General features: G+C 47.4%; 1 protein-coding gene and 1 long non-coding RNA gene across 2 annotated transcripts in view; one reads left to right on the top strand and one right to left on the bottom strand.

The window, feature by feature from the left end:
* The first annotated feature begins 2,572 nt into the window (after positions 1–2,572).
* On the top strand, positions 2,573–25,643 carry ATP1B1 (ATPase Na+/K+ transporting subunit beta 1). Its single transcript, XM_021682826.1, has 6 exons — positions 2,573–3,201; positions 7,664–7,792; positions 18,137–18,292; positions 20,289–20,473; positions 23,025–23,105; positions 24,191–25,643. Exons 1-6 carry the CDS (start codon positions 3,105–3,107, stop codon positions 24,452–24,454), a joined length of 912 nt encoding a protein of 303 aa, XP_021538501.1. The 5' UTR covers positions 2,573–3,104; the 3' UTR covers positions 24,455–25,643.
* LOC123325088 overlaps positions 25,455–26,861 on the bottom strand; it is a 53,012-nt gene continuing 51,605 nt past the window's right edge. Inside the window, exon 2 of the long non-coding RNA XR_006540223.1 lies at positions 25,455–25,742. This is a non-coding gene — a long non-coding RNA (uncharacterized LOC123325088). The remainder of the gene's footprint in view (positions 25,743–26,861) is intronic.

The raw sequence follows: 26,861 nt of genomic DNA, 5'->3' as shown, positions 1-26,861 counted from the left end.
GAGAACTTGGGAGTCCTGGCAGGGGGTGGGTATCAGGATGGGAAGGTGGCAAAGTCATAGCAACAGCTCCAAGGTTAGACAAGGTCGAATGGAAAGAGCTAATTATACTGAAGCAAGCTATTTCATAGCTTTTGCTAAGCACCAGGCACGGTGCTTAGCATTTTCCCACATCTCCCATTTAATCCTTGCAACAATGTTGTCACTCCAATTTTACTACTGAAGAAGGTACAGCCCTGGAGAGAACAAGTGACTCCCCCAAGGTCGTACAGCTAGCCAGGACTGAAGCTGCGAGTGTGAACGCCGGGTCTGTTCTGCTCTGTTGCTCTTTGTGGTGATGTGGTCAGATGGTCTGCGAGGCTGGGCAGCTGCAGTCTCATTCTGGTTCTCACAGGGCTGAGATCACGTTCTGTAGCAGCACTACCAGGTTGGGGCGGCAACATGGAGGTTCCTGGGAAGCCTGGGAGAGGCTGGTTTAGAACGAGAGGCTGAGAGGCTACATTGGCTGTGAAGGAGCGACCCTCCGGACCTGTCAAAACCTGGGGAGTCTACATACAGGGGAGAGAGAATGAGTAAAGCTGGGGAGCTAAGATTTGAAGAGGGAGTGTCCTCCAGAGGAACACAGTAGGTCAAGGACAAGAGAGGAAGCTCATCCTTGCCAGACACAGAATCAGTCTACTTGGCATTTGCCACAGCCCTAGAAAGCTAAGGTAGGGCACCTCTCTTTAAAGAGAAAATGGGGGTTCTAATTAAAAATCTGGCACCGTGAGCCTTTCTCCACATTGTTTTACATGCTTCTACTGGAGAAGAGAGAGGAAGACATAGGGAGGGGGCAAGGGAATCCAGGAGTGGGGGATGGAAGGGTGGAGTGGGGGGGGTATGTCTATTTCCCTTAAGCCCCTCATCCCATCCCCTGCCATCTTTCCCCTCATTCAACCCTTTTTGCTGATTCTGCCCACAGGCTTTCCTCCCTCTTACTTGTAGTGAGCACTCCATAAACACATGCCCTTCCCAGTGATCTGTCCTGCTGCAAACTCCTCCACAGGTTACTTCTCCTGGGACAGGGACCAGGGGCATCCTCTCTGCAGGTGCACCTCTTCCTGAAGTTCTCCCACCAACTTGGGGCTTTTCCAACATAAACACTGCAGGGGCAAAGCAGGGGCTGGCTTCCTTTCTCAACACACCGTTCTCAGGGTTGCCCTTGACAGAGCCCTGCATGTAGCAGTCCCTCTGGGGCTGAGGGCGAGGGGGGGGGGGATAGGTCACTGCCTCTCCTCTGAATTTCAGGGATTTTCAGGTTTTTGCAAGTCTTGTAAGGGGTGGGCCTTGCGAAGGATTAGTGGGAAAGAGCTCATTCTATAGCAGTTGGAGCTTGTCCTTAGACCTGCAAGGTTGACCTTGGAGACAGAAAGGTGGCCATGACAAGCATCCCTGTACTGGGTAACATGGGGCTGGAAGTCTTTTCCAGGATGGGCTAGGTTGCTCTCTAGGGATGGGGCTTCCCTGCAGTGACTGCAGAGACACCCCTGCCGGTTTCTGCTGTGTCACCACTGCCCTGGGAGGGATGTGTGAAGCTGCTCAGGTGTTCAGAGGAGAGAGATGAAACCAAGGAGTTCGGCTTTTCAGCAACAGGGAATAAGGGATGGGAAGGGGGACTGCCCCTCAACGTCCTGCCATTTGATCTGGGTCTTCCTAAATTCTTTTGGCCTCAGGGATTTTACAGCAGAACAAAGTGGTCGGTACTCCCAAGGCGGCATAAAAAAACATGTCAGTGAGAATACTGGCCACCTACTGGGCACCGAGGAGAGTCCGCAGTGGTTGGGTCATGTGCAAATACTGTCGTCCGGGCGTAGACTGGTGTGAGCCCGCCATGAAGTGCGACTAGTCTCCCAGGGAAGACACACCGGCGGGCTAGTGGTCGGCCTCCTACTCCTTCCAACCCGGGATCCGCCCGGGGTGGGTTTGGTGACTGTCCTGCTTGAGGTGGCTCAGGCTGCCCACTAGAAGCGCGTCAGGCAGTCAGGAGCCAGGGCTGGCGGGCTGGGCTGGGCTGGAAGGAGACGGACAGGCCGAAACTGCAACCGCAGAGGCGGGGAGCGCGCAGGGGGCGGCAGGTGCAGGAGCGGAGAGGCAGGGCGGAGCTACGCAGAGTCCCTGACTCTCAGGCGTCCCCGAGTGACCTTCCCCCACCCCTCCAGGGCCTACGAGGGGTGGACCTGCAGCGGAGGGAGACCGGGAACTTGCAGCTGAGAGCAGGCCGGCGGGAGGGACTGGATCAGGCCAGCTGGACTGGGGTCCCCGAGCGTCTGCGGGCTGCCGGGCGACGCAGGTGCGGTGCACCTCACTACGGAAGAGGAGGGCTTGCATCCAACCGCGAGCGAGGAGGGGTCTGCGCAGTGCCGCCTGCGCGCGCGTCGCCGTTCCCTCCGCCCCTCGCGCCCCCGCTCTCCAGCCCGCCCCACTCGCCGCCGCGGCTCCTTTGTGCCGGCCCCGCGCCCGCCCCTTCGGGCCCTAGGCCCCGCCCCCTCCGCGCCTGCGATTGGCCAGCCGGGCCGCTAGTGGGCGGGGCCCCGGGCCGCCCCGGCGCGGTATATAGTAAAGGTAGGGCGTGCGGTCCGCCAATTTCTCCGCTTCAGGCGGGCGCGTGGGGGTCCGTTCGCTGTCCGTCCGTCCGTCCTTCTCTCTGACTTTCTCCTTCCTCTGCCTACCTCTGCAGAGGTCACAGGAGGCGGGGGCCGAGCACGCGGCCCCAGTGGCAGCCGGAGCGGCAGCTGCTTCGCCGAGCCCCCAAACCCCTAAGGGCAAGAGGAGCGCGTGGCGGACCAAAGAGAGCCCGCGAGTGGCCGTGCGCCCACCAATAGGTGCGGGGCTCGGAGCCGCCCAGCCTGCGCGGCCCCTCCCTCTGCCCCCCGCCCCCGCCGCCGCCTCTCCGTCCTCCAGCTCCTGCCTCTGCCCCTCCAGCGCGCGTCTGGCACTCGGAGAGCCGCAGCGGCAGCGGCGGGTGCAGCCTGCGGAGAGCCGGGCCGGGGCCGCCAACCAGCAGCCCGCGAGGGCGCGCGCCGCACTCACGCACCCTCAGCCCCCGCGGCAGCCGCTGACCCGCCACCATGGCCCGCGGAAAAGCCAAGGAGGAGGGTAGCTGGAAGAAATTCATCTGGAACTCGGAGAAAAAGGAGTTTTTGGGCAGGACCGGTGGCAGTTGGTGTAAGTAAGGGGTCCGCAGCTCCCCACACCCCACAGCGCCTTGTCTGTCCGGGGCGACGCATCCCTGCGCAGGCTCTGCGGACCGCTCCGCAAGCCTCCCGCCGCCCGGGGTGGAGCGGGGTCGGCAGCGGGCGCTGCTCGAGTCGCACCGGCCTGGGCTGGTCATCCGGTGTGGAATGCGGAGCCCGCAGGTTGGGCGCGGGAGCTTGCCGGGCAGAGGATTATGTAGATTGCCAAGGTCTTGTCTTGGTAATTTGCAATCTGTCCGAGCATCGCTGGAGCCCTTCCCTCCCGGGAACGGGCCGGCTCCGGGAGACTAGATTTGTCTCTCCGTGTAGTCATGTCCCAAGCCCTAAAAAATGAGATTTGAGGCAATGAGAGAACCTCATGGGGGTAATCGGATCGGATGCAGGCGAGGTTGTGTGTTACAGCACCCTTCTAGTCTAAATACCTCAAAAGGCGCGGGTGGTGCGCGGGCGAGCAGAACCCGTCCACACTGCAGTATTTCTTAGCTATGCCCAGAGTTTCCCCAGTGACCTCCCCTAGAGCCATTATAACCCAGAAGGGGCCCAGGAGGCCCCCCGGAACATGGTAAAGTCTGGGTGTTTTCAGTGTCTACACACACAGATGCGGAATAAGTAGCTTGGGTTGATTACAGTGAAGGGTTAGTCTAAGGAATAAATGGCTTAAAGGTAGATGGAGCTCACCTTACAGGATTTGGGGCAGCCTGTTGCTTGGCTGGATGGAATTTTTTTTTTCCCTCATTGAAAATTAGATACCTTGTTTTCTGCCTCCCTTCACCGGAAGGGTGACATTTTTTTTTTTTAAAGGTCATTTTGAAGGGCAGAGTTGTAGGCAAATCTATAATAGAGTCGTGACTGCGGAAGAGAGAGGAGAAGGGAACTCCCCCCTCCTGCATCACTGCCCCCTCCTTCTCTAATATCATCACCATCATCCTCATCAATACCGCTAGCACCACCACTGCAACCACTGAGGGAGTCCTGGCTAGGGGCTGATGCAGTGTTCCTGATTGGGAGGATCTGTGGCCATCACAGGAGAATGAGTCAGGGAAATAGTGCTTGGCTGACATTTTGAATTGGAAGAAGCTAGAATATATGATTTTTGCAAAGAAAAAAAAATTGCAGCCTTTAGTGGGGCTCTCTTGATTGAAAAATAAAGGGTTAATTATGCATCACACTTCAAGGTTAGTCAAGGTGAAACGGCATTCCAAGATATTACAGGGAAGCATAGGTATTCCTGAACCATGTTAAATGTGGGTCTTTCAAGTGATGGCTTTTGGCTTGTATTTTATATTTTGTTTTATTTTGGGGAGCCTGTGTTCTTCAGTGGGATTATTGACATAATTTCGCATGCATAAAGATAGCTCTCGGTTTTCTCAACATGGAAGCAAAAACCTGAAGAACTCAGGGTGTGTGTAGGGTGAACGGCCCCTGGCCAGGGCGATCTCCCAGCAACTCCTCGTAACTTGAGTGAGTCCTGGGGGTGGGGGGTGCGCTGCGGAACGGAACGGGTCCCCTTCTCCCGGATGCACAGGGGGCTCCAACCCTGGTGGTCTGGTCCCAGCCTTGTCACGGGCCAGGGGCTGCCTGGACGCCAGACATATTGTGAAATTTGCCCTCTAGTGTTTTCCCCTCTCATAAAATAGATTTCTTTCCTCATTCTAATTTCAGAATAATATTTGCTTTAGAAGGTGAGGCAGTATAGGAAGATTTATTCCTTAAGCTGACATTTAGTGGGGCAGCCTCCATTTGTGGGAGAAAGCGCGCGCGCCTGTGTCTTAATATTGGTGTCTTGATAGCACATCCCGCAAGGTGCCAAGACACTGATTTATGATGCAGACATCAGGATTGGTGTGCTTGTCTCATCTTTGCTTCTCTTTTCCAAGGTACAGGTGCTGGGCTAAAAATTCAGGTTTTGCTTTGCGCTAATTTGTCTCCTCTTCTCTGGCAATGTAAGAAACGACAGACCCGCTCTTATCAGAGAAAGTGATAGCAATTGCTGTCTCCTACGGACGAAATGCTACCTTTGCAGCACTGGGCCCAACATGAATGCCCTTGGGACGAGGGCAGGTTGCCCTTGGCTCGGTTTTGCTTATAGGTAGATTTTCACCAAGATGGACGCAGGAACCTTGCCTGTCACCTGCTGGAGAAATGGCAGCATGCAAATCACCTGTGGTTTCCACCTTTTTATTAAGTTTCCACCTTTTTGTTAAGTTAATACAGGCATTGGTAGGTTTTTATTAGGTTTACTGCTGGGCCAGGATGCCAGTCTTTCCTTTTGCCTGTGACCCTTTGAAGGGTACTCATTTTTTTTTTTTTCCTAACTGGAAAACCTCTATATTACTTGCATTTTTTTAAATGGAAGAAAAATTGCTGAAGAGTAAAAAAAAAAAAAAAAAGCCTCTAAAATTTACCCTCCGTGCCACCCTGGCCGGTTGGTACAATTTGTCTAGCTTTTCTTTTTGAGCAGCCCCTGGTAACCTGTGTTGGTGAGTCCACTGCATAGGTCCTGCCAGATGTTCATGTTCCTCTAACCAGCTGACCTCACAGCTGTCCCTGGGGAGATTTTGCTAAGTAACATCTTGGAGCAAAAGAGAAAAATCCCTCACTTCTCTTAGGGTACGGTGTCAGGCAGAATGGAAAGGCTGTATCTTCTTTGGCCATAATCAGTGTGCTTGCAAAAGGACTGATTTTTCCATTGCTCTATTTGTATTTTCAATTGTCACCTCAATTATGTACCTTCTTAAGTTGTTAGAATTCGGTATCAGGAGTCCAAGGAACGAGTGTAAAAATGCTCCAGTTGTTGGAGGAGCCAAGTGTGGTCAAGCTAAGAGCACCAAGACGGGGGGGGGGGGGGGGGGGACGACGACGGACAACACACAAAAAGGGAGGTTACACCAGTTCCTTTCTGACCGTATTATACCAACTCTTGCACCTCTTAGGAGCATTCACCTGAAAAATTTTCCAGATCTCTTGACGTCACAGCCTTACCATTTGCCTACTGCTACTTGGATACAGAATGCAGCCGTTAACCCTTGTCCTGCTGGGAGGCAGTGATTGAGCTGGGCAGCTGTGGTTCTGGATTCTACAGTCTTTCATTTTTCCCTATCTTTGGCTCATGTCCTGGCCTTTTTCCTACTTTTTTCCTTCTTTTTTTGGATAGGGGAGGAAAAGAACTATGATTAAGCATCTTGGTCTTATGTGCATTTGGCTTGTTTTACTGGCGCTTACAGCATGATTTCCCTGAACCATGTATTTGCTGATTGGAAAGCTGGGCTTTTAAATGCATGCCAGAGGCAACCCGGCTAGTTCCTGGGACAGGGCGCCCACTCTGTCCCTCCATCCCTCCACCATGCACCAAGACACTTCTTTTCAGCGCTCTTTTGTTCTGTACTTTGTACCCCCAGGACCTCAGCATTTACCGCATGAGATCTGGAGCTTTTTAGAAGTAACCTAAGGCTCCTTCGTACAGTCCTGTTTCAGACTTGATAACCTTACGGTTCACTTGCTCCTGTTCTTATGTTCGCAGGGAGATGCTGACTGGCATGGGGCTGCCGGGCGATGCCTAGTACAGCCTGTTACTATGCGGCTAATCGGGGAGATAATCCTCATAGACCAGTAACTGATAGCCTCGTTCCCGTCTGTGTGCTTCGTGGTGCTTAGCTTCTTGTGTTTTTTGCTTTTGCAGCCAGCTCAGCCTACGTCCTGCTTTCCTGCTAGCTGTGGGAGAAAGAAAATGCCACTTGTCAAGCCAGTCAGTGTTCTGGGTCCAGGCAGAAGATGAAATAAAAATATGCCTGTCATTTTGACTATAAGATTTCCTTTTGTTTCCCCCTCGTTTGGTGCCCCTGAAGGAAAACACAGTGCGCTCAGTGCCTAATACATGTCAGAAGTGGGGTGACAGAAAGGAGCAGAAGAGCTTCCCAGGGTTTCTCGGCATTCATTGCTCTGGCCCAGCATAAAAACTTGCAGGCATTCGAATATTTGAAGAAGCAGCAGGGCTTGGATTGCAGGATTGAGATGTCAGGGGACAAACAGGGCAAGAAAACCTGCGTCTGTCTCTGAGGGAGTATATTGTCATATTTGCGATGTGTTGCGTAAGCACACAAACATGTCCCTAGATTTTATTGGTGATCTTCATGAAAATTTTTTTGTTTAGGCAGTATTTCCTGTAAATAATCTTAGTTCTAGCTGAACATTCCTCTCACCCTTACCTCCCCCCCAACACACACACACATTGTAATGGAGGACTGCCGTCTCTTGTTTTTACCCCATTGTGTGGGAATATGGTTCATGCTCTGGATCAGTGTTGGAAAAGGAAGTTCTGAAGACCCGCTGGAGGGGAAGCCAGGAAGGAAGTCCCTTCGTCTCTGAGAAGATTACCCTTTCATTCTGAGTGTGTGACTACATCACAGCCTTGTCTTTCTCTGTGCTCCTTGCAGTTAAGATCCTTCTGTTCTACGTGATATTTTATGGCTGCTTGGCTGGCATCTTCATTGGGACCATCCAGGTGATGCTGCTCACCATCAGCGAATTCAAGCCCACATACCAGGACCGAGTGGCCCCACCAGGTAACATGAATGTGAATAAGTTCAGTTCTTCGGGAGGTAAAATGGGTGTCACTTTTTCACTCAGAAAAACACTTTTCTGAGACTTGTCTGTAATGCAGTAGTAAACCGAGCCTGGTTTAATAGGAAAAATGGGAGCCGCTCACGGTTGCAGCCAGCTTTCCTGCCTGCATTGCAGACAGAGCTCCGGGGGTTGCAGATGTCTTATCTTTACAGCTCTGCAATGAAGGTGAAGAGCCCTGGTCTCCCCTGGCACCCGAGCCTGCACCCCACCAGCTTGTGACTCCCGATGAGGCATCCTCACTGCCCAGTGGGTTGGTTAGTGGGGTCATTACAGGGCCTTTCCAGCTCAGGCCCGTCTTTCACTTTCTCGAGGGGGCTGTGACTCAGATAAATCCTTTAAAAAAAAAAAAACAACCCACTTCAGCTCCTGTTTTGAACGATTAAGTTATTTTTAGGGATGATGAGAAGCTCTGACATGGCCGATTACTCAACGGAGAGAAGCCATGGCTTCAGGAGTCCGTTCTCCCACCTGCTGTTGACTGAGCTTGACTTAGTTTGACCTTGAACAGCGGCGCACTCTCTTCTCACGTCTCAGTGTTTGTACCCGCTGGCTTAGTATATTGGCTTTGTAGACCCATTTTGCAGTTTCACTGACTCCTTTAGCTCTGAAAACTTGGGATGAACAAGGAGAGGTCATCACAGAAGGAAAAAACACCGCACGCGTGCCCCGCTGCTATCTGGGTGCTGTCACTGTTGAGTGACGTGCACCCTGTGCGCCCTGTGCATGTCCATTGCAGTCACTGAACCCTGGGGAAAGCCCTTGCCCTTAACGCCTGACGCTGACGGAAGGACGGGACAGCAGGGCAGCCGCAAACCTGATCGTGCTCGCTGGCTCTTCTAAACTTCATTGTCAGGAGGACCTAGAGACAGGAAATGTTGCATGAATTCCGGCTTCTTGCATTATAAATGACCTTGAGGCTGCCACTGGGGGTGGCGGTGACGTGTCCCCTCTCCACTTTCCCTGGCAACGGCTTCGTAACACCTGTATTTAGGTGACAGTCTTGAGGCACCGGGCGGCCTCGAGCCGCTTGGATCATGGCACCGGGCGGCCTCGCTCAAGTGTGGCTGCTTGTCCCAAACTTGTTGTGTCTGCCTCCTCGTGCGGCTGTGAAAGGCTCGGAAGAAAATCTTCAGAATATGGAGGTGGCGAACGAACATTGCTCCCTAGCCTCAAGTCCCATGGTCTTCCACTATAAGGAAACCCTGGATAGTGCCCGATGAATTTAGATCTAGGGGATTTTGGAAGTAGGAAAAAAGCAAACATGTAAGTATATAAAACAATTTTAACCTGGTTAATAATCCGCAGTTTCCAGCAAGTATTTCCCCGAAGAGGTGGGTCTCTGGAAAGGCTGAAGCAGAAATTCTGGTAAACCTTAAGTAAACAGGTCGTACGCTGGCTTTTGTGACAGCGAAGTCCAGTGTGTCCTCTTCTGTTAGATTTTTATGGTAGTGTGAGTAGTCGTCATTCACATTTGTGTAGATCTTTCTATTTTTTTAGCCACTGAGAAAGCTGTTCTTTAATCATGATGCCACTTCATAATAATTTATCCTCAAAGCTGAAGAGTCAGGCATTTAACTTCCTCGATATAAAACTGTGCTGCTTGTCTATATAAACTGTGGGGAGTCAGCCAATAAAAGTAAAAAATTTCTTCGTGTTCTTTGCAGAAAGGGCAATTCCACTTTCAAAGAGAAAAGCCTAAGAAAAGAAAAGGCTGAAGTGCCAGATCTTTTAAGTGGGGACTTGGCCAGTGACCTTGCCTAGAAAATCTGTGGAGGTGCTCAGCCCTTCCCGCCCCCTCTTCCAGCCTCCCCGCCGCCCCGTTCCTTACAGCCCCTTCTTAAAAGACATTCGCAGTACCTATATTTAGTGTCCTCAGCCGTTAGACTGACCTGACAAACCGACGCTTCTCCAGAGGAATGCTGATGGCTCATCGTGGAAATATGCATTCCTGTTCTTTGGCCCGAGTCACAGGAAAAGTGCTTTCTCAGCTCTCCCTCTTCCCTGTCCTGCTGCCTGGGTTCTTTGTCTTCGAATGTCTCTTTTTCCTCCTTTCCTCATCCACCACCTTGCCAGGAGAGTCTGGGCAGAGGACCCTTTGCTCTCGCCCTCCCAAGGGACATGACTTTGATTTGAAAATGATGGTGGCCTTGGAGCAGGGAGGCCAGGTGAGCAGAGCCACGAAATGCAGCCTGGGACTGTCCCTGGGTGCTCGGAGGGACTCTCACTGGACCCTCCTCTTGGGATCTATCAGAGCAGATCTCAAGAATTCGTGTTTTGGGTAGGCTATTCCTTCAGTCTGCGTACTGAACACATTGTGGAAGAACACTCGTATCTCCAAGCTTCCATATTTGTGAAAGCGAAGGAGGGAAGCTTGTATGTTTCAGTCAGATGAAACTACTGAGCGTGAAAGACTCGATATGTCATTTAAAGATTGGAAGACTTAGTAATGCTATTATTAACGGAATTGGGGGCATGAGTACAGACCCGGCCTGACTGGGGTTTGACTGCGTTTTGCACTCTGGGCACACCTTGTAACTAGATCTCTTCTGAATAACACATGCAAAGGTGGCCAAATTAAACAGTGGCAATGGTGCGGTACATTTGGGTCTGTTTGTCTGGAATACTGGATAAGCGGATAGGCTGAACAGGAAAGTCTCCGAGAAAGGACTAAGTTACAAAAATGGAAGTGAAATTTAAGGAAAAAAAAAAAAAAGGCATCGCGTGCAGTTTCTGGGCTTGAGCCATGGTGGCGTCGCCCCCGATCCTCCTCAAGCAGCGCCTGTTACTCTGGGACAGTGGTGCACAGATCACCCCCTCAGCTCGGAGGGCACAGGGCCAGCGCTTCTGCTGCGATAGAAGGTGAAACATACAAATTGTTGCGTCTGTGAGTCAGGAATGGCTGATTATTGGCCATGTGACATGGCTTAATGTAAATACGAAAGCAGCCCCGAGTTCGTAAGCCATTGTACACCTGTCCACTGCGAAGCTGACCCGAGAAGGAAAAGCAGGAACCTTGGAGTTGGACACACTCCCCACCATTCCGTGCACTACTTGACCTCGCGATGCCTCCGTCCTCATCTGCAGAATGGGAATAATACCCTGTGAGGATGTGAAGTGACTAGTGGCAAAGCTAATGGCATCAAGCAGAGGGTAGCTGTTAGCAGCCACTTCTGTTCTTCTACTGGAAGGAGCAGTTTCTTCTCCGGGACTGAATTCAGTATTTCTAGACTGTGAGCTTTGGATGATGGAGCAGGGACGCATTGTACACTTAGCGATTTTCACGGGGTGAATAGCATCTTGGCTTTACCACAGAAAGCGTTTGGGAGAAATTGGGTTAGGAAACACGCTTTAAGATATTTTTAGGTAAATGTAAGTGACACTGGAATTGTCGTGTAGTCTGTCCCTTTAACATACCCACCCTGGCCAGGTGAGCCCTGCCACGCTTTCTCCCTGGGAGTCCCTATTCGGGAAGGCCCCTGCGGTGGCTGGCAGCAGCTCTGCTCATGCTGTTCACTGTTGGACCTGGAGGGGGACTCTGCTGTCGCCATGTTGGGAGAGCCTGGGGGCATGGGACCCCGCACACCTCGCTGCCTGCCCAGCACTGTTGTGCAAGAGCGTCCTCCGCCCGGGCCTCCCTCCCCCAGCCCCTGCTCACTGAGCCACAGTGGAGTGACGTGAAGGTCCCTGCATGTCGGTTGGCGCCCAGGGGAGATTCCCAGCCGCCTTGCTTCCTGCTGAACAGGTTGCGGGTTGCTTTTACTTTTGTTTTGAAGTAAAGATGGCGCAGTGTTGGAAGAACTAATAAAAGGTTCGTGCTCTTGGGGCGCTGGGGTGGCTCAGTCGGTTGAGCGTCTGACTCTTGGTCTCCGCTCAGGGTCATGAGATCGGGCCCTGTGTCCTGCTCCACGCTCAGCAGGGAGTCTGCTTGAGATTCTCTCTTCCTCTCTCTCTGTGCCCTGCACCTCTCCTGCTCACGCGCGCTCTCTAAAATAAATTTAAAAAAAAGGTCATACTCTTGGTGCCATGATAACCAGATTCGAGGAGGGCGGGTGGGGGGTGCAGACCAGCAGACTACACTGGAACCACTGGAAGTGTCAATTTCATCTTGACTATAAGAGGGAAATAGCTTGTCTTCCATTAGGGTACAAGGCATTGTAGTTCAAATCTCAGTGTAATTAAGCCAAATTCTTGAGAAATCAGTACATCTGTCTTAGTTGCTTATTTCCTCAAACTATCACATTTGTATTACTCTCACTTAAATTTCAAAGGGAGAATTGGAAACGTTTGGCTTCCTTCTAGGTTGGAAGAGTTGTTATTTCAAAGTGCCAATAGGGTGTTTTTTGTTTTTTGTTTTTGTTTTTTTCCTTTGCCATTTCCATTAGATTCCATTGATTTGTACTCTATGAGCTGACATGCTAAACACATGCTCCCCAGGCCTGGCTGCCCCTCACATTCTCCCTCCTCCTCTCTTCCCACCCTTTCATGGATCCTGCCAGCTCACTCCCAGAGTTGGTGGCTCTTGATGAGCTAGGATTGGTGGCTTTTGGGATTTCCAGAAGCTACTGTCCAGACCCGTAGTTTGGTGAAGGGTTTAGGGCAGCAAGCTCCACAGATTCTTACTCTCCAGAGTGCCCCAGCCCCGCTGTGTGGCGTCAGCAGCTCACCAACCCATGTTGCTATTTCTTCATTTGTAAAGACCAAGATAAAACTAATAAGTTAGCTCTTGGGTACACAGGAAGCCTAATGATTAACTTTAAAATGTTCTTGGGGCCGCAGAAAAATGAGTCCTTTGAGGTAAATGAGCAGAGCAGAGACCTCTGACACCTAGGACTGGGTAACGAATTCCATCCATGGAGGGATAATGGGGAGAAAGTGCTGAATCTGTGTGATTTCTTTTAGAGGATTTTGCTGTGCACACTCTGTTCTGGAGGATGTCGTAGAAGGAACGACGGCCTTGTGGCCTCCATGTGCTGCAGTTACGCAGGATGGGGCTGCTCAGTGTGTTTATTGGAACGTTCGCATGACCTGAGGGCCCATCTGACGCAGCTGGGACTACGGCAGAGTTGGGGAGATGAAGGAGAATAGGCATGTCTATTATCTAGTGGCTTCCAACCAGAAAAATACAGCTTTTCCCACATACATGCATGAATAGACATTACCCAATATGTATGATACAGCATCTTGTTTCAGGTTATTGGTCACTTAGCAGATGTTATGTTCTGTATCTAGACAAGTTAGATCTGCTGTATATGTTTGTTCAGTTTGGCCTTGAACAGAAAAGCTTACTGTAAAATGGTAGGGTTTGGCTCTTTGAAGGGGGGAGATGTGTGTGTGTATGTATCTGTACACATAGATGTGTATGAGTGTCTATAAAAATCATACCCCCCAATTTTTTAAGTTGCAAATTACTTTTCAACTTGGACTGGACAGGACATCCATGGTATGTGTGTACTGTGTGCACGGCTACATTGTGTTTCTTTGCCTTGGGTGCCCTTATTAGTCATCAGGGGTACCCTCCTGGAGGTTTCTATGGAAAATGATGCCTATTTAGAGTATTTGGTCTGGTGACTTAAGGGGTGTATTAAATGACCATACGAGCAGCTGTGCTTTGGGATTCACTTGAGTAACTGTTACAAGGTTACAATGGCCGTGTTCTGGTTTAAATACTTCAAACTCACAAGTAAATTGAGGCATTATAAACTCGCTACATTATAAACCTAATTGGACACAGTATACTTCCTAGTGAAAAGCCTTTCTTTTCTCTTTCCTTTCCTTTCCTTGTTTACTTGCTAGTTCCCCCACCTGCTACTAAAGCCAAAACCTGAGTGTTTTCCTCATTTGTTTCTCAAGAGATGGGGGACCAAGGAAAGGCAAATGTAACTATAAAAGGGAACTGCAAAGCCAAAGAGGTGTTTTTTTGTTTTTTGTTTTTTGTTTTTAAACTCCAAATCCTTTGTGAAGATGCCATCCTCATTAAAAACCCAGTACTAAAATTTCACATCCCATTTATGATTTCAGTCCGCTTAGGTTGCTTTATTAAATAATAAGCAAAATGTAATTTAAGGGAAATGGCCCTACCAGGGCAAAGCTGTATAGAACTCAGCATGGTGAATGTCAATTCGAGTTCAGAACACTGGCGAGGCAAAAGGTTATATCTGTTTCCTGGAATATAATTTGAGACCACAAGCCAGTGATTGGGTGTTCTGCTATCTTTGGCCTCTGGGAGTTACCACTGGAAACAAAGCTCATCCTTGTCTAAAGTTATGACTAACAACTTTAAGGAGTGGGCAATGTAGAGAGGGACTAGCTGAAAGTATCCAGTCTCATGTGAACACCACTAATGAGGATGCCAGCCAGCAAGATGGGATTTGTGTAGCCCGGGGAGAGTGTCACAGTTGCAGAAATCTGTGTGGACTCAAAATAATAAATTGCCAAGTCTGATCCCATTCCTTTCTGTCTCTTCCCGTTAGTCTGAAAATGTAAAGTAAATGATTTAGATATCCGGTCAAGGGTCCTTCATCAGCCTCTTGTGTGTATATAATTGCTTTAGGGAAATTACTTTTGAAGAGAGGAATTTTCCTAATGGTTTGGAAAAGATCTCATCAGAGAACTCTCCTAATTAAAATGATCCAGAGCAGAATAGGTGAGGGGATTGATCTCTGAGAGTTTCCAGGAAGAGAACTTCTCAGGCCAGAAGGCTCTGGATGAAGAAAAGGGGAGGCAGAGCTGCTGGGGGATGGAGTGAGAGCTTGCCCAGACATGGGGGAAGGAGAGCAGACATGCTCACCGAGGAGGCTGTGTCCAGACTTGACTACGGGGTGGCTCCTGGGTATTTATGTATGTATGTACATGCTCCAGTAGCTGAGGGTTTAGAGAGAGGAGCTGACGGCATGACCGGAACCCAAACCATGGATGCTTCTTTTTCTGGAAGCAATCTTTAGATCATAAGTTGGGTATCTTAAAAGGATGGTCACTAAGGCTTATGGTAGTTACACCTTCAGGATCCTTCAGAGACCCCAGAGGTAAACTTCAGCAGGCAGGAAAGCATGGCTGACTTTCCTGGGGTTGGTCTGTCATTCCTGGGCTCCCTCTCCCAAGGTTCTGTGTCACTTCAAATGGAAAGGACAGGGCAGTGGCTTTGGCTCAAGGTCTAATCCACCTCAGCAAGTCATAGTATTCTAAGACCCTGTGCTTAACTGTCTCTTTTACTCTTGGTTTCTCAGTCCCACAGTTTCTGATGCTTCTCTGTGTTGAACGCAGTCACAATTCTTCAAGCATCTTCCAACTGCATTTCTCTCACATGGTAACATACAGGCTCCGTGGCGCTTAGATTGTGAGCCATACTTACTGAAGGATTTGGGCTCCTGGATGGAAATTGGCGAAAATTGATTCAATTACTTGGTTTTCATTATTTCTTCTTTGCCCGATCTAGAGAGAAGCGAGGCCAACTGTATAGAGCTTTCCTGGGCCAGTGGTAACCATTGTGAGTGCAATAATAATGCCTACTATTTCCATAGATTAGATTCTTAACCATAGAGGCGCTTGCTAATGGGAATCACGTGTTTGTCTCTGGGTGGGCGTGAACTTAGTTTTGGCCACAGTTCTCAGGCTCTTGAAAGATGCACTCACTAGCAGTGCCCTGACTCAGGGTGCTGATGCTTGGGGGTCCCACACGTGTCACCTGGTTACTTTTAATAGTGGAGAACTTGGACTTGGTAGCTCAAGGGAGTGAAAAGCACTCTGCATATGCCACCTCCTCTCCCTGCTGTCCTTTTTGCTCTGGGAGAGTCTGAGAAGTACATCACCCAGTCCGGGAGATGGAAGCTTGGTCTTCGACTGGCCCCTGGAAGAGAGAATTCAGAAGGGACTGGATTGGAAGGGGCTGCCCGGACAGCTGAAGCCGGACACTCACCTTGTGGTTGAGGTCCTACCATGTTACTCTAACATGATAGATGTTATTAGTCCATTTCTGCCCCCACTCCCACCCCAGTCACACAAAGTACCTGAGATGGATTTCAGCAAACCTGCATAACCGATTTTGAAGGCATTTGCCTCTGACATTTCTGTCTGCCCTGCACGGGCTCCCCGGTGGGCCTCCGGTATGAATGCCCATCAGGCTCCATTCTCTGCTGACTCCAGGATTATTCTAGGAAAACACCCCATCCTCCTAAGTTCTGTAACCCTCTGGCCTTGCGTCTGCCTCTGCCCTTCGCAGGTCCAGGCATGTCACCTTGACTTAAATGTCTAGTTTATAAGTCAAACCAGGAATGCGCCCCCCCCCCCCACCGCGGCCTTCCCCATTTCAATGGGGAGTCCTGTTTTCCATACTTTCTCAAGCATGAAATCCCAATGGAAAGTTCTACTCACTTTTGTTTTATTTTATTTTTGCAGGTATCTGTCATTTTTATTTTATTGTCTCCTTGTGCTATAAATGGTCACAATGCCAATTTTCTAACTTAATGTTTAGAAAAAGATTGTTCAGGGTATACTTAAATTGTGTAAGTCCCACAAACAATTTTCTAGGGTTTGTGAGCATCTAAAAAATATTTTTAATTGTAGTAACCCCTGTTTATTTTTAACAGTGATGATTTTCATAAGAGCAAATCCCACTACTTCCCATTTGACTCCTCTCCATCATTGTTGACAGCTTTTTTCTCTTGGATTCCTCAGGTCCTACATGACCCTTTCTGAGATGAGTCTTCATGTCATTTGTAAAGTCATTTGTCTAGGGCAGCCCCTCTGCCTGGTTCCAGACCCTCACGGTCTGTCTTCATCCCTGTTTTTTCCATTCTTCTAGAGAACTGCAAGCATGGAAGAACTTGCTCGTCAGGCCCCCTAAGCTGGGCCTCCCTCATTATTTAACCACTTTTGAAGCTCAAAGCCATCCTTAATCACTAGAAAGAAGAGCAGCCATTGAGCCCAGCCCCTACCGGAGCCTGTCCTCCAGCCTCACAGAGGGTGCTGCTAGATAGTCACCGTTCTCTTGTCATCACTTTAATTATGTCCTTGTCTTCATCATATCTGCATCACTGCATCGCCACTCTCGGCTTCTGACTCCCCAGAGCAGTGGTTCTTAACCCAAGAGTGCTTAGGGAACCCTTCAGGCTCCGTAGAGATTCTCGAGTTCCATCAGTAGCGGTTCTGGCTTGGCAGGTCTGGGGTGGAGCCCGTGTGGCGGCAGGTTTAACGCGCCCCTCGGTGAAGGTGGTGCTCTGAGGGGCCGTGGGGATGAGCCGCCTTCTGTGCCCAACACGAAGTCTGGAGTGGGGATTAGAATAGGGTTGTGAGATTTAGCAAATAAAATACAGGACGCCTAATTAAATTTGACCATCAGATAATTGATTTTTATATTGTGGATTGATTTTTATAGAAGTATGTCCTAATACTACACGAGACATACTTCTATAAAAATTAGATTCATGGTTTATCTGCAATTTAAATTTAACCAGGCAACTTGGGTCTTACGTGGCCATCTAAGACTAGAAGGCAGTTGATCAAGTCTCCACCCATCACCTCTGTGTATAGGGCTGTGTGGTGGTGGTCAAATATCTATCTAGGAAACCTTGTGATGGCAGAGGCTTTGGAAAATTAAAGAATCTAAAACATTGGTTAAAGAATGAAAATTCGAGGTAGTCCTACTTGGAATTTTATACTGGCAGGCACTTGACTTGCTTTTGGAATGGAAAGTAGGAATGGTAACTGTACATAAATCCCAGTTCATCCAGTTTGGGTTAAAGACCCAAAGAAATATCTGTTGAGTAGCCTTGAGTCTTGTAGAGTTTGGAATGGTCATCACCTCATTACAAAAAGTATAAAAGCCCTCTGTGCTCCAAGGCTTACATGCAGTTAGGGAAAGGAAAGCCACCTGCAAGAAATGCTAGCTAACTATGCGGTTTGTTTTTAATATGAGCATATGGAAGTACTGGAAAGATAACAGGCTTTGGAGTACAGCGGACATGGGTTGAAATTCTGGTTCTACCACTTCCTCTGTGACCTTGGGCCAAGCACTTAACCTTTCTGTGCAAGAAGTTTCATTCATAAAATGGAGATGATGCCTATCGTGAAGTGGTGCTGGGTAAATGAAATGATATATGATAGTAAGACACCATCATTGGTACTTACTAAATGCCAGAGAAGTGATTTCACGAGAGAGCAAGAATTTAACCCATTCTTTTTAGTAGGTGGGATTGGCGAAGCATGTTTGCATGTGGAGAACCTGCTTTGAATGATCTTGCTTGACTACCTTCCCGCTAACGATTGGCCATGTTGTTCTTTCTGTCTAGGATTAACACAGATTCCTCAGATCCAAAAGACCGAAATTTCCTTTCGTCCTAATGATCCCAAGAGCTATGAGGCCTATGTGCTCAACATAGTTAGGTTCCTGGAAAAGTACAAAGATTCCGCCCAGAAGGATGAAATGATTTTTGAAGATTGTGGCAGTAAGTAGACTCATTTTGGATGTTGTGGTTGGTTAATTCTGATTTCCCATTTCTATCTGTTATTTAATGATTGAAAGATACTCTTCAAATAATTAAATAATTGAAGTCTGGCCATATTGAGAGGACAGTTTTTTTTGTCTTTGTTTTTTTAAAGCAAGGAGACTTTATGGTTTAGGCTTGGAAATGTGATGGAAGAAACAAAGTAGCCTCAAGTATTATGATTATCTGCATTTGGAAAGTGTCTTGCTTAATTAATTAATTTATTTTTTTATTTTTATTTTTTAAAAGATTTCATTTACTCATTTGACAGAGAGAGACACAGCGAGAGAGGGAACACAAGCAGGGGGAGTGGGAGAGGGAGAGGGAGAAGCAGGCTTCCCACTGAGCAGGGAGCTTGATGCGAGGCTCGATCCCAGGACTCTGAGATCATGACCTGAGCCGAAGGCAGACGCTTAACGACTGAGCCACCCAGGCGCCCCGTCTTGCTTAATTTAAAACACTCCTGGACACGTTTGCTTTTTACCGCTCACACTCGAAGACCACAGTTACAGTTACGGTTCTCTTACATCCATTGATTTTGAGAAACACAACTGTTTATATTTCCAGATTTCTGTGCCCCCCCACCCCCTTTGGAAGAGTGTACAGGACCTTTCTCTCATTAGAATGGCTCCCTGGCATAATTAGCTACACTGATACGGATAAAAGATGATTTCTGGTTGGGTAGAGACCTTCCTAGCCCCTGGTTGGGATGGATAGTGAAATTTCTCAGGCAGCTCAGCATTTCAATAAGGAATGGTAAAGGAAGGGCGGCTCTTGGATTTATTGACCGCTGACAGGAACACACATCCTCCTCCTTGCTTCCTGGAGTATGCATCATCCAGCCATGTTTTCAGACCTCCTTAGACAAGATCTCTATCTGAGTTACCAAGTGACATCAGTCCTTCTGACTCAGTTCAAGCATTTACCAACACCAGCTCTTCATGTGGCCCTGTTTGCTTGATCATAATATGGGGTGATATGGCCATTTTAAGTCATTCTGAAAGGAGTAATTTAGAAGAAACATTTTCACTAGATTTCTCTCATTAGGATTTCAATAAGGTTTTCATCTTTGCGGTAATTAAAAGGCCTGTATGAAAGGTCATTAGGGTGAATCACTTCCCTGGAGAGGGACTGAATGGAGGCCCTTTACCATTTAAAGGGAAAATAGTTATTTTGTGACCTTAGAAATATATGTAAATTATGGTATTTGCTTCAGTTTCCTGCAGGATGCTTTGAATTAACTTTGAATTCTCTATTTCTTGTATTCTTTCTCTGGCTTTGTTATGAGGTATGAATCAAGAATACTGCAATACAATTTTTTCAGTTGAACAAATGCTTATAAGAAGTCATAGCTTCCAAAGGCAAAAATTCAAAAAAATTTTTTTTTAAACCTTGAACAGTGGCTGAAAAGGAAGAAAATAATTCTTTCTTTACTCTTTAACATGCTAATTAGTGGCAAAGACAGTGGCCTAGCAGTGGCCAGGCAATTCTGACCAAAAACCTTCCAGTTCTGAAAACTATTGGCAGTCCTTTTAATTTGCCTTCTAATCACAGTGTCCCTGTTAATGAGCTCAGCTGGTGACGACCTGTGTCGATGAAGCTGCTCGTGACAGGCGATCGGGTTTCCGCTCAGTCTCCAAAACAGCTGAGTCATCCATTATTTAAGGGAAGAGAAATATTGCCACAGACCAAACATCACGTGTGGATCATCAAGTACTAGGAAGCCGTGGTGTGGGACCATAAATAGCTATTGCTGGCGGTAAAATACCTTTTTAATGTCCGTGAGGGGACCAGAGAGGGTTTGCTGGAAATCCTTGCTTAATTCAGACTGAGCACTAAATGCAGAACACCACAGGCTTGGAATGGGTCACTGTGAGAAGGAAGAACGCTCCCTTTCCTCTCTCGGGCGCTTAGGGAATCATGGGTACAAAGTGAAAACGGTGTTTTCTGTTTTCAGATGTGCCCAGCGAAATCAAAGAACGAGGAGAATTTAATAACGAGCGAGGAGAGCGAAAAGTCTGCAGGTTCAAGCTTGAGTGGTTGGGAAATTGCTCCGGAATAAACGATGAGTCTTATGGCTACAAAGAGGGCAAACCATGTGTCATAATAAAGCTCAACCGAGTTCTGGGCTTCAAACCTAAGGCAAGTCCTGTTTTAAACCCTAGAATGTAGAAGAGCTTTTCTCATTTGGATGAAACGGCTAATTGGTGTGAGGAGAGTCTGTAAAGAAGATTTAAAGTATACTCAGTGGCGACTTCGAACCCGGTCGAAAGTTGAAAAGTTCAAAAACTTCTGTATCCGCCTTGAGATCCTTGAAAGTTAGGTCGTTTATCTCATTTCCTAAAGTGAGAGAAATTCTGAGGGGCAGAGCCATGGCGGCTCTGTTCTTAATACTTCTGTGATGTCCTTCTACAACGTGAAGTCTTCGAAAATAAAAATAGAAGAAGGTATTTTCAAATTTAAAAACTATCTGCATGTACAGTCTCACTCAGGTTTTGGTACTCTTGGAGCCCAAGAGTACTTTTAAAAAATTGTCCGGTAATCTGAAAACACAGGTTTTTGTTTGTTTGTTTTTACTGGATGACGATTTCATTGCCAAAGTAGAAGCTGATCGCCATTCAGGTTGAGCTTTGATAACCGTGGTGTTGGCTCTGGGCGTTCTCGCAGCCGAGTGAATGAACGTTCCTTGCGATCACCGAGCGGTGGCAGCTTGCCGTCCTTGGCCGTCGGGTGAGACGAGAGTAATCGTTTAAGAGAAGGAAACGCGTATTGGTGTTACCTCTGCTTTCATAAAACCGGCTATTCCATGTTCTCCCTCGGGTCATGGGAAAGAGAGCCGTCCTTTTCCCTGAAGCGAGGCTGCTGCTGGCGCAGGGCCCCCGGTCGCCCTCAGACACAGCACTTCCGAGTCGGGTTTTCCATTCTGACAGGGATTGACCACACAGTCTCTTGAGTTACAGGAACAAACTTAACCTCCTTTCTGGAATCTGGCTCTTTTGTTCATTATTTTTCTGCCGCGTGCTCTTGACTTGTTTCCACAATGCTTATTACCCAGGAGTCTCTTTAAAACAGGTAATTGATGTAGCGATGAAAAGTTTTAACTTAACTGGAGGAGGCCTCAGAACTCCCTTCCGGCCACCCGAGGCGAAACTGGGTGGGTGTGCAGGATGGATGGAGGCCTGGCCGGCAGACGTGGACGGCCCTCCTGCAGAAATGAATGTATCCCTCTCTCCACGGAACTGTAATCTTCTTTCCACGGAAGTTAGGATAGAATGGAAGAGAGATGGTGAGAACCATTATGTCACACTTAGAGTTGATACTCGGATTGCCCAGGAGCTCTTCACCCAGACAAAGCAGCTGTTTGGCCGTGGAAGGGATCGGTGTGGTGGTCAGAAGGAAGACGAGGCCTGGTCTCTGCTCTCTGAGGCCCTCACTTGTGGTGATAGCTCTTCATAGGGACTGAGTGATATTTGTCCGTCACCCCCAGCCAAGAGGTGGTCCTGTTGTGATTCTCATCTCTACCCACATCTGTAGAGGTGCCTGCCCAGTGATGACTTCAGCTACTCTTTCTTTTCCGTCCTTTTTTCCTTTTGTCTTTGGTCTCCACTTGGTTATCCATCACCGCAGTCTAATCCATCACTTCACCCCAAACCACACTCCCCGCCCCCCGTTTTGTTGTGAGAATTCTTTCTGTCCGAGGTTGTGGTACTCCAGCATCTTGATATGCCTATTTCCTCCTCACCCTCTGAGGATAGATTCTGGCATTTTCTCTCCATATCTTTAAAGATAAATCTGTTGCTGGTAGAACATTCTAAGAGAGTCAGATCTTGATCATTTTCTTGTATTTTAAGAGGGTCAAACATATTAGCTCCTTACTGATACAGAGAATTGCCCTTTTTCTCTGACTTTGGTTAGATGGTCTCATGTCAAGACCCACATGCTACGCTGATCTGAGTAAGCAAGCAAGTGGCTGTCTTTCCAGGGAAAGGTGTTCATCACACCTCTTGTGGGATGGATTTGAGCCAGCGCTGCAGAAGGGAACCCTCTAGATGTTTCACCACAACGATAACTTTGAGAGTATACTCTGGGTCCCTTCCATGGAAGGGGGCTGCTGCCTTGAGGGCACTTGCTGTCTTGAGCCGTTTTACGTATTGGACTTCCTTAACTGAATTGGAGATGCTCCTTACCTGGCAGAGCCTCTGCTGGAAATTCAGGGATTCAAAGAAGAAAAAAAAAAGCCTACTTGAAGAAGGCCTGCTGGAGGGAAAAGGATGGCATTATTTTTTCATGGAGGAAAGCCCAGGTTTTATAAAAATAGAAATGTCAACCAACTTTTCCATCTAATTGTTATAATCGTAGCAAACGAGGAATGTTGTGCTGGGTTGGCTTTCTGCTGGAAACGTGGAGTATTTTTCAGTGTCCTGGAGGAGAGCTCGTTAGAAGTGCCCTGTAGTGCTGAGCTGCTTCACAGCTTACTTGAGGCCTCACAGAACTTGGGCACTTATTTTTATTTCAACCAGAGTCCCAGCATAGATTGGTTAGGGGAGTCATTCGTTTTGTTACCCCGTTCTGTTATTTCAGTTGACTTTTCGTGACCAGTGTGTACTTGTTTATGTTACAAACTAGCTTCATTTTTCAGGAATATAGAAAATTACTTGCACATTTATTGACCAGTGTGGGCTCTTATTTTTAGCCTCCCAAGAATGAGTCCTTGGAGGCTTACCCCGTGATGAAGTATAGTCCCTACGTCCTGCCGGTCCAGTGCACTGGCAAGGTAAGGAGACGCTTCTTACTGAGGGTGGTGGGGAGGGAGGGCGGGGTACAGGCGAGACTTTTCAGTTCGAGGTAAAACTTGACTATGGTAGAAGAGAAACGTGGCTTCCGGGCATTAGTCGCAGTTGAGCTGTAGCTGTATGGGGTTAGAACATCTTAAGAGAAAGATGTAACAAGGCTAAAACCACATGTCAGTTTCTCTACCAGAACAAGAAACTGAATTATCTGAATTTAATTAGTGGGAACATTGGTTTATAGAACTGAGAGGTGAACTCTATCTAGCCCACACAGTGCTTCTCTGGCCCACATGGTGTGTTCAAAATTGAAGGCCAACTTTTTTTTTTTTTGGTGTGTGTGTGGTTTTTCTTTGTTTTTTTGTTTTTGACAAAAATGTGGTTTTGGCTTTTCTTTAAAAAATAATGAAAAAATAAAAATAAAAAATAATGAAAGATAAGGTAATAGTATGTGTTCCCTTTAGATCTAAAAATAGGTTCCTAGTGGACTGTTCACAGAGAGGGCAGATTAAAGAAAGGGAATCTCTACTCAGTGCTGTTCTATGTGGGCACCAAGAAGTGAAATGGATGCAAGAAAGTGAAAGGCAATTAGACTTTTGGAGGGAATATGCTGAAGTACCATCCACTGGGCCCCCAGCAGTGGATTTGCAGGTGCCTTTCTAGGTGTGTTAGCTTTGGAGAAATGCTTGGTTCCACTGGACCACCACCAGTGGATTTCTGACTTTCAGTGGCGGGTGCCTTTCTAGTGTTGGCTTTGGAGAAATGTTTGGTTGGCCTTTGCCTTCACTTTGTACAAAGAGAACAGTTTGCGTTTATGTGCACTTGCCACGGCTGCCAGGAGTTAGACTGAGTGTGTGCTGCTTGCTCTCGTGTGAGGAACCATAGGGGGACCCTCCCGTGGTTAGCGTTCAGCTGCTTCTGGGGGGCCTTTGAGCGGGCGCGTCAGGGGCTCACTGGTCTCCCTGCAGCAGCAGTTTGCAAACTGCTCTGTGGGACCGAGAGCGTCGTTTGTCACGGCAAGTAGTGATCCAGGCTGCAAGCCGTTAACATCTCATTTCCCTCTGGCTTTTAGCGAGACGAAGATAAGGATAGAGTTGGAAACGTGGAGTACTTTGGACTGGGCGGCTACCCCGGTTTTCCTCTGCAGTATTACCCCTACTACGGCAGGCTCCTGCAGCCCAAGTACCTGCAGCCGCTGCTGGCCGTACAGTTCACCAACCTCACCATGGACACTGAAATCCGCATCGAGTGTAAGGCGTACGGTGAGAACATTGGGTACAGTGAGAAAGACCGTTTTCAGGGACGCTTTGATGTAAAAATTGAAGTTAAGAGCTGATCACAAGCACAAATCTTTCCCACTAGCCATTTAAAAAGTTAAAAAAGATACAAAAACAAAAACCTACTAGTCTTGAATAAACTGTCATATGTATGGGACCTACACTTAATCTATATGCTTTACACTAGCTTTCTGCATTTAATAGGTTAGAATGTAAATTTAAAGTGTAGCAATAGCAACAAAATATTTATTCTACTGTAAATGACAAAAGAGAAAATAAAAATTGAGCCTTGGGACGTGCCCATTTTTACTGTAAATTATGATTCCGTAACTGACTCGTAGTAAGCAGTGTTTCTGGCCCCTGAGTACCGCTGCCTTGTGTATTCGGTTTAGTGTCCAGTATTGTAGGTGCACACACTGGTCGTTTCTCAAGCCATGTTTTATCATATCTGTTTTCTACTTTATGTGAGCAAGGTTTGCTGTCCAAGATGTAAATAGTCAATGGGAATAAAACTGGCATGGTACTTTTTATTTTTTATTTTTTTTTTGGTTTGGCTCTTTCAAAAATAATGGCCCATCAATGAGCATTTTTAACACACTCCATAGTCTTTTCCTGTGGTGTTAGGTCTTTACTTTTTGTTTTTTGTTTGTTTTTTTTTCTGGGGCTGGGGGTGGGGGGGAGCTGTCATGGGGGAACTGCCCTTTTAATTTTAAGTGACACTACAGAAAAATAATACAAAAAGGTGAGGGGTTGTGTTGTGCTTTGTATTGAATGCCGTCTCGACATCTCTTCCCTTGTCCTCCAGTACGTTCTGAAGCTGTGTATGAGATCTGGATCGCCTGTCACTTGGGCTGGTGACAGGCCTAATTCATTTGCTTTGTACATTTTCCTTTACTTTTCCTTTTTTCCTTTCTCTGGAGGCATCACATGCTGGTGCTGTGTCTTTATGAATGTTTTAACCATTTTCATGGTGGAAGAATTTTATATTTATGCAGTTGTACAATTTTATTTTTTTCTGCAAGAAAAAGTGTAATGTATGAAATAAACCAAAGTCACTTGTTTGAAAATAAATCTTTATTTTGGACTTTATAAAAAGCAATGCAGTACCCCATAGACTGGTGTTAAATGTTGTCTACAGTGCAAAATCCATGTTCTAACATGTATAATAATTGCCAGGAGTACAGTGCTCTTGTTGATCTTGTATTCAGTCAGGTTAAAACAATGGACAATAAAAGAATGAACACATTCCTCATGTGCGTGATTCACTCTTGTCTAAATGCTCCAGCCTGTGCCTTAACTTTGCTTTCTCTGCTGCTAATTATCCAAGATCTTGAAGAAATACTGAACCTGAAAGACAAACACATGAATGAGTTCATTAGTTTACATGGAAATTCAGCCTTTTCCACTGAACAGAGGCAGGAGCTGAGCCCCAGAGCACACCCCTTCCCAAAAGAGACAACAACTAGGTTCATCGGAGGTAGAGACTCAATGAGGTTTTAGTTCAAAGCTGAAGTTTAAAAGTATTTTGTGGTATTGACTTCGCTTAGTTTAGAAAATGTGAATTTTTGGTTCCTGCTAGTGCTTTACTAGGTTGTTTAAAAAAAAAAAAAAAAGGGCTGTAGTTGTTAAAAAATGAGGTTAGGTTTGAGGTTCAGTGCATTAAGGTTCATACCTTGCTTTTTGGTTCGTGGTTCGGCCTACGTTCGTATTTAGCCATATTTAAAAATCAGCCTTCATGTGAAAGAAGACAAAAAATGAGCTTTCTGAGAAACATTCTCCGGGTATAACTGAGCTGAAGGTTTAGTATCACATAACCAACGTGGGAAATACCCAAACCAAAATGCTAGCATCATGTTTCTGGAAATGGAAGCCTGTCACAAAGCCCGTGCAGCTGGAGCTCAAGCAGAGCCTTCCTGCCTTCAGGCTGGCCCCCAGAGATCCCTTCGGTGTGAAGCCGAGATGCGTCCCCGCTCCCGGAGAGACCGACGCGGAGGCCCGCGGCCATGTGTGCGACGGCAGTAGCACTTTCTCCCACCTTACTGCCTCACGTTTATGATCCTGCTGATCTGCTTGTCTTGCTTATTCTTGAAAAATACTACCGGAGACTTTGCTATTTCTGGACCAGCAAATTGTGTGATGGCAGATTAATACCAGAGGAGCAATAATTCCACTTGACAACAACAACAAAACCAGCAAAGGGAACTGTGGAAGATGGCACCACAGCTTAGCTGCAAAGGTTTAAGGAGCCCTCCTTAACAAGTGAGGAAATACTGCAGCACCTGTAAACTAACAACCTACCTAAACAAAGCTGGGTTTCTCTGAATGTCACACCCACACTTCTAGAAATAGAACGTGTCGTTCCTATAACAGAAGATGGTTTATCTTGCTGAAACAACTCATTTTCCAGGGTGTAGATCAGTCTGAAATGTGAGGTTTATAAAACAAGAAGGGGGATGGCTTTAGGTC

This window comes from Neomonachus schauinslandi, chromosome 6 (genome assembly GCF_002201575.2).
Source record: "Neomonachus schauinslandi chromosome 6, ASM220157v2, whole genome shotgun sequence".
In the NCBI taxonomy this organism is placed as follows: Eukaryota; Metazoa; Chordata; class Mammalia; order Carnivora; family Phocidae; genus Neomonachus; species Neomonachus schauinslandi.
The sequence above is the reverse complement of the archived record's forward strand: the minus strand, read 5'-3'. Positions and strand labels throughout refer to the sequence as shown.

Coding starts and splice junctions, on each gene's coding strand:
- ATP1B1 (XM_021682826.1), top strand. CDS start 3,105: ATGGCCCGCGGAAAAGCCAAGGAGGAGGGTAGCTGGAAGAAATTCATC. Junction 20,474..23,024: donor TTCTGGGCTTCAAACCTAAG/GCAAGTCCTGTT, acceptor TCTTATTTTTAG/CCTCCCAAGAATGAGTCCTT. Junction 23,106..24,190: donor CGGTCCAGTGCACTGGCAAG/GTAAGGAGACGC, acceptor TCTGGCTTTTAG/CGAGACGAAGATAAGGATAG.